The sequence below is a fragment of the Corapipo altera genome, unplaced genomic scaffold, assembly GCF_003945725.1.
Source record: "Corapipo altera isolate COAL_440 unplaced genomic scaffold, ASM394572v1 1, whole genome shotgun sequence".
Lineage (NCBI taxonomy): Eukaryota > Metazoa > Chordata > Aves > Passeriformes > Pipridae > Corapipo > Corapipo altera.
In genome coordinates, this window is record NW_020884873.1 from 33,957,501 (window position 1) to 33,963,800 (window position 6,300).

At 42.0% G+C, this 6,300-nt stretch overlaps 1 protein-coding gene across 2 annotated transcripts in view; it reads left to right on the plus strand.

Moving 5' to 3' along the window:
- The window catches only part of WIF1 (WNT inhibitory factor 1), a 44,511-nt gene that overhangs the window by 33,283 nt on the left and 4,928 nt on the right, over positions 1–6,300 (plus strand). For both annotated transcript variants that reach the window (XM_027667494.1, XM_027667503.1), the window contains 2 exons: positions 175–270; positions 1,581–1,676. In XM_027667494.1, the coding sequence (XP_027523295.1) occupies positions 175–270; positions 1,581–1,676 (192 nt within the window). The remainder of the gene's footprint in view (positions 1–174; positions 271–1,580; positions 1,677–6,300) is intronic.

A 6,300-nucleotide genomic window follows, 5' to 3' on the forward strand; every position in this document is an offset into this window, starting at 1 on the left:
CCAGATACAAACCAGAGATGTAATAGATTTAACCTACTGACAGAGGCACTTTGCAAAGATGACTTAGAACAATCAGCAGAAGGAAGAGTAGCTTAAGGAGCTGATGTGCTGTGTATTTAAATAGCCAGTTGCTATCACACCAGCAATGTTGTTTCTGCTCCTCCTGCTCCTCAGCACTGTGTGTTCCTCGCTGCATGAATGGTGGACTCTGCATCACCCCTGGCCTCTGCATCTGCCCCCCAGGATTCTACGGCATCAACTGCGATAAAGGTAAGTGCCAGCTAAAATCCCCCAGGCTCTGCATTCAACAGCCTCTCTTTATTCACCTGTGGTAGTTCCCCTCTAGGAGTGGATTATGAAAAGTCAGGTAAGCAATAAGTAAATAAGTTTTAAAAATTCTGTGATTCTTCAAATACATGCTCTAGCACAGCCTGGCAGCTGCTGGAAAAATACAGGGATTTTAAGGCATTCAAAAGGTAATTTAGATAACTGCTTCAGTTGATTCACTGAAAAGCTGTGGGACCTATCACAAAAGTCACATATGTCTAGGAGGGTGGGGAAAAATCTCTGTTTGAACTCTAGTTACCTGTAGTAAAATTAGTTTTACTAATTATTTAGTACATTAATGTACTGCATCTGGACTCATGAAAAAATAAGCAGGCTATTCATTTCTTGTTGCTGCATTGTGACTTATGAAGGATAAAAATGAACTGTCAGTTGTTCAGAACAGTAATTTGGAATAGTCCAAGCTACCATGTGAAAAAAAACCAAGTCCTGCAGAAATATAACTGACCTGTGCATGGCAGAGCGGAACATCATTCTGCATTTATTGTTGCGGAACTATATGAAGTAAAGACTGAGTGAAAAGGTCCTAGAGGACTTTTCGGCAAAATAATAGAAACCTTCCCATTATGCTGCACAAGCTGTTGTTGTCGGTGTCTGCCTCACTTGTATTTAGTCTTTGAACAGACTTTTGAGACATTTAAAAAATGTTTCAAAAGTACACTGCAATTAAATGTTCCCAGTGTTATGAAGGATTAACTGTGAATCCCAGCTGTTTGGTGAAAAGTTATATCTAACACAATGTAAGCAATTTGGCAGGTGAGAGACAGAGCATTTGCGTCTACGTCACCACACAAGAAAACTTGCAAAGGTTTCTTTCTAGTCAAAGCATAAATTAAGAACTGTAGCAAAGTATCCTCTTGTAGAAGTAGCTTCCAGTCCTAGGTTGTGCTCCTTTCATCAACCACTGGCAGTTTTAATAGCAATAGGACCTTAATCGTTCAAGGAGCTTTTTATGTGAGGATTGATAAAGATGTCACACAGTCTGTCCTCAGAGAGCTCATTGCTGTATTATTCACTTGTTTCTCACTATATTGAATTGTGTGTGTGCCCATGTAAAGCATTATGTAGAAATAACCACATTTCAATCTTCCTATGTAAACCAGATGAAAAGAGATTAATCCTACTTTTTAAAACCTACTCAATGTTTATTTATTATGAGCAGCAGAAAACATTAAGTCCAAGTCAGGCTTAGTTCATATTAATGACTTAGTTAATTCCTTTTTTATTTGTTTCAGCAAACTGTACAACAACCTGTTTCAATGGAGGGACATGTTTCTATTTGGGAAAATGCATTTGTCCTTCAGGCTATGAAGGAGACCAGTGTGAAATTAGTGAGTAGCATCTCTGTGTCCTTGCTTTCGCTTACGTCACCCTCTTCTAGTGTCAATGTCTGAATGATGGCATACAACCTGCCTCTTCTGGGCTCACAGCAAGGGTCTCACATGGTAGTTTGGGACCTGCAGAGTCAGGTATCACATGCCTCCTAGTGAGTTTCCTACTTATAAGTTTGATTCATTACTAGACCATCTCATCCCCTGCCTTGTTTTCACTAGTAACCAGGCTTGGTAACAATCCTCAAGCTGTAAGTGTGCAAGCAATACTCTGTGACAGACAGATGTGCTGCTGCAAACCCACATGAGGCATCTATTTTCAAACATTATGGCAAATCACTCTTGGGCACAGCAGATTAGGTTTGAGCCCACAACTCTGAAAGGGCTACTATAAGTTGGGAACGAAAGGGTTTGGGGTAAAAGGAGGATTAAACCACAAGAGCTGAGAGCTTTCATGTAACATATTAAGTTGCATTGACAAGGCAACTTGGGAACGTACAATTGGATCTCATTTTTTCTGGACTCTAGAGCTTTTAACAGGACACCGTGCATGACAATTCCCCTGCTGTAAAATAACCTCACTGATGTTCCCCAGCACCTTCACAGGAGCGTAGAGACCAGCATTTGGTCTGGGATATGTAAATGCTGATTTCTTAATATGTATCGAGACAAGCTCTTCCCACAAGTAGGCAATTTGTATCATTTTGGAAACACTTGGAAATAAACTCTAACTTGCTGTTAGCCAGTACAGGACAATAAGTGAATTACTGTGCAAAGAAAGAACACAGATACTGTAAGACCTAAGCTTTGTTTAGTATTTATGTGCAGATAAACAGTTGGTGTATGTAAGTGTTTCACCATATCTCTGTGCATTACAAAGCATTCTGTAGCGTCTTTTTACCTTATCATAACTTGAGCCAAACAGAAGCAGCAAAGCTTTACTGTTTTTAAGTTTGGTATAAATTTGGATCACATGCCACAAGAACAACAGTGTGGGTTTCCACTGGATTTACAGTGGTTTGCTTACATCAGATTCAAATTTGACACTCTAACAGAACGCCATTGCTTTCTTCTGTCCCCAAAAAGTCAACTTTGTTGACATTTTTCAGATGAAGATTAAAGTTTGATTCAAAGAGAGAAACTTCTTTTATGCTGATAGTGTTTTTTTGAAGAGAATTCTTAGAACTGATATTACAGCATGTATAATTAAGGGCAATATATTTAATTGGTCTGTCTGAGGAGCTGAAGCTCATTGTTGTCAACTACTGCTTGGGATGGGTGCAACTGCTTTGACTTCTTGCAAAGGCTTACCTGTGAAACTCAAATTAATTAAAATACAGGCAGTAAACTTGTTCCTGTACAAAAGAAGGAAAAAAAAAATCAGGATTACAGTACGCTAAGAGTTAAATCAGTGAGAGCAAGGAAAGCTATGCACTTGCCTGGGTTCTTGAAAAGCTGGGATGGCAATTGTTAGGCCGTGATTGACAGCTGCTACCACCCCTGGGCACTGCACCAGTGCCAGTACAACAGCATAAGACTGCAAGAAATGCTAGACAGGGCTTTGAAACACCAGAAGAGAAACACAACTCAGTCTTGTCTCTTAGATCCAGAGCCAGCTACATTCAGTCATGGAGGTCTTAAAATAACAAGGGGAGAAAACCTTTCGACATGCAGAAAGCCATCTTCTGAAAACGGAAAGCTTTTGTTGTTTGGTTTTTTAATATTGTGTAAAGGTTTTGAGTGTTTGTCTAATAGTGGAACCCCTCTGTAAGATTCCTGGGAAATGTACTGGATGTCTACAATACCAACAAGCATGCGCAGTCTTCCAGATTTTTTCTAGTGATAGGTATGCATTGTCTCTAATTAGTGTTTCACTTTGATTCCAGAGGGTTTTATTTTGTTTTAGATTCCTCCCCTATTTGTCACTAGCTGTTTTGTTGCTTTTTCCATTTCTCAGTCAATAATGGAGAGAATTATTACTCTTCCTTCATTCTGTGACAATATCTTAGTCCGAAGTTAACTGAGCTGTACTGAGCCAATTGCTTGCCTAATGCAACTCAGTGGAAGTTGCTGTCACATCTCGTGACCCATATTTTCCGGATTTATTTCAAGAGCTAGGAAAATTCCTGGATTTCCTTAGCTTTGCTCCTTTTGATCATTAATTACTTGGAATGCAAATGTTTGAAAATTAGAAGACCTGTAGGTTCCCACTCCAGAGGCTCCTCCAGGGAAATGATGTTTTTGTAGAAACTCTCCTTAGCACAGTTAGTTCCATCAGCTGTTTATGAAGTGTTTTTCAGGGCTATTAGAATAATTATGTACATTAGGAACAAGTATTTCCTTTATATCGACAGTACACACGTGCATTACAGAGGTCTGCAGAGGTTGAGGGCAGATCAAACACTGCCTCAGGTGTTGAGCTCCCAAGGGGGCAGTCTGTGATCATGAATGAGATTTTCAGCACAGCCAGCTAGTGTTGATGCTGAAATTATCACGTGCAGATCTCTTAAAAAAACCCACAAAAGGAAACGAAATTAAAGGAAGCAGTTTGCAACTCCAGGTTCCACTTTTTGTTTCCTCACAGATCCAGGTAATATTAATGCTAAATCTAGGAAGGGGTTTTTTTTGTCTCTTTTCTGAAGAATCTAGAAAATGTAGTGGCATTGGAAAAGATGAAAAATGGTTTTGGACAATAATGAGAAAAGCTGCACTAGTACATATGGGTATCAAGGAGGCAAGGAACTGATGGTGCAGTTCCTGGTGGCCTGAGAGTGCCCAGGGAGGTGACAGTGAGCCTCCCTCAACCTGGGAGTGATTAAGCTCATGGGCTCTGCGCTCCCCTTCCTAGAAAGAAGATTTAATTAAGTAATGCAGACAAATTCGAAGAGGGTATTGACAGTCTAGTGATGGGACACTTGTTAAGTTTGAGGAAGGTCTTTGGTGTGAGCCATGCCCAGCAAGAACTTGACTGTGGATCTCCTCCACCAACATAGGCCTCCTCCCTCACAGGCGATCAGGGCCAAAGAAACCTTCCTATAACAGCACCACCAGACCCTGCCTCTGCCTTTGGCAAAGCCTCTGTGTGAGGGAAAGTAATTTCTGGACCAGGAGCCTTGAAAAACGTCTGCCAGTTCTAATTACTGTTAGCAAAGTTGCTCTGTTCTCATAAAACAGGAAAGAAGGGCATGCTTTTTTAATGTGCCTTTAGTTTCTGAGCTGCCATGTGGAACATCCCTCGTTGCACCATCCACAGCACCATGGTACTCCACAGCCTCTGATACAAGCTGACAGGCCAGACCGATTTATTGTCTGCAAGTAGCGACCATACCTGTCAGTCCTTGAGTATCTTGGATGCCACGAGATTTTTTTCTGCTTGTGCCCCCAGGTTTGGATGCTGCCACTCCTTGCACCTGCATAGTCTGGGCAGTGCTGCCTCCCCCATGAAGGCTGAGGAGAGCAGGAGGCAATACTGACTGGTCACATGGGGGATTCTGCGAAGTCAAAGTGACACAACTTGCAAAAAAGCTGCAAAAGCTGCAAGGTCACATGGGCTTTGGCCTTGCCAAATTATTGTCACATTTTCAAAGCAGAAGAATGCATATAAATTGGAAGCACAGACTTGCAGCAGAGTCTTCCTGGTCACTCTTACATCAGCATCTGATAAGTTTTTCAGGTACGAGGCAAGCTTCTCAGACACTTCACTGAATCACAGAACCACCAAATCAGCCAAGTTGGAAAGGACCCACAAGGATCATCGAGTCCAACTCTTAGCCCTGCACAGGACCATCCCTAAGAGTCACACCATGTGCCTGAAAGTATTGTCCAAATGCTTCTTGAACTCTATCGGACTTGCTGCTCTCTGACCCTGCCTTGTCTCTGTCCCTGTTTGTGAGGTGACCATCCTCATCCTGTAATGGGACAATGATATTACTAATACTGCATATTGCCATTAATGTATTTGAAAAAAACTCTTTTTATTGTCCCCAAATTTCTGTCCAGCTTCAACTCCAATTGAGCTTTGACTGCGCTAATTTTCTCCCTACAGTGGCAAGCAGCATCTCTGTATTCTTCCCATGTCACTTGACCTTGCTTCCATTGGGCATACACCTTCCTTTTTTGCCTTATCCCCAAGAGGAGATCCCTGCTCAGCCAAGCTGGCCTTCTGCCTCACCTGCTTGACTTCTGACCTTTGGGAATTGCCTGCTCCTGTGCCCTTAGGAGGTGATATTGAAAAAGTGACCAGCACTGATGGACCCCAGCACCTGCAAAAACATTTTCCCAGGAGACCTTACTCACTAATTCCCTGAACTGTCTGAAGTCTTCTCTCCTCGTGCCCAGAGTTGAGGTTTTGCTGGCACTTTTCCTCCTGTCAACAGAGATTTTAAACTTGGTCACTTCGTGTTCGCTGTGGCCAAGAGGGCCACCAATCTCTACTTTGCTCAGGAGATCCACTCTGTTGACAAGCAGCAGATCAAGGAGGGCATTCTTTCAAGTCGACTCCCTTAGGTTCTGTTCCATAAAGTTGTCATCCAGATTTTTTAGGAATCTTCTGGCCCAGGTTGTACCAGCTGTGTGATGCTCCCAGTTAATTTCTGGCAAGTTGAAGTCCCCCGTAAGGACAAGG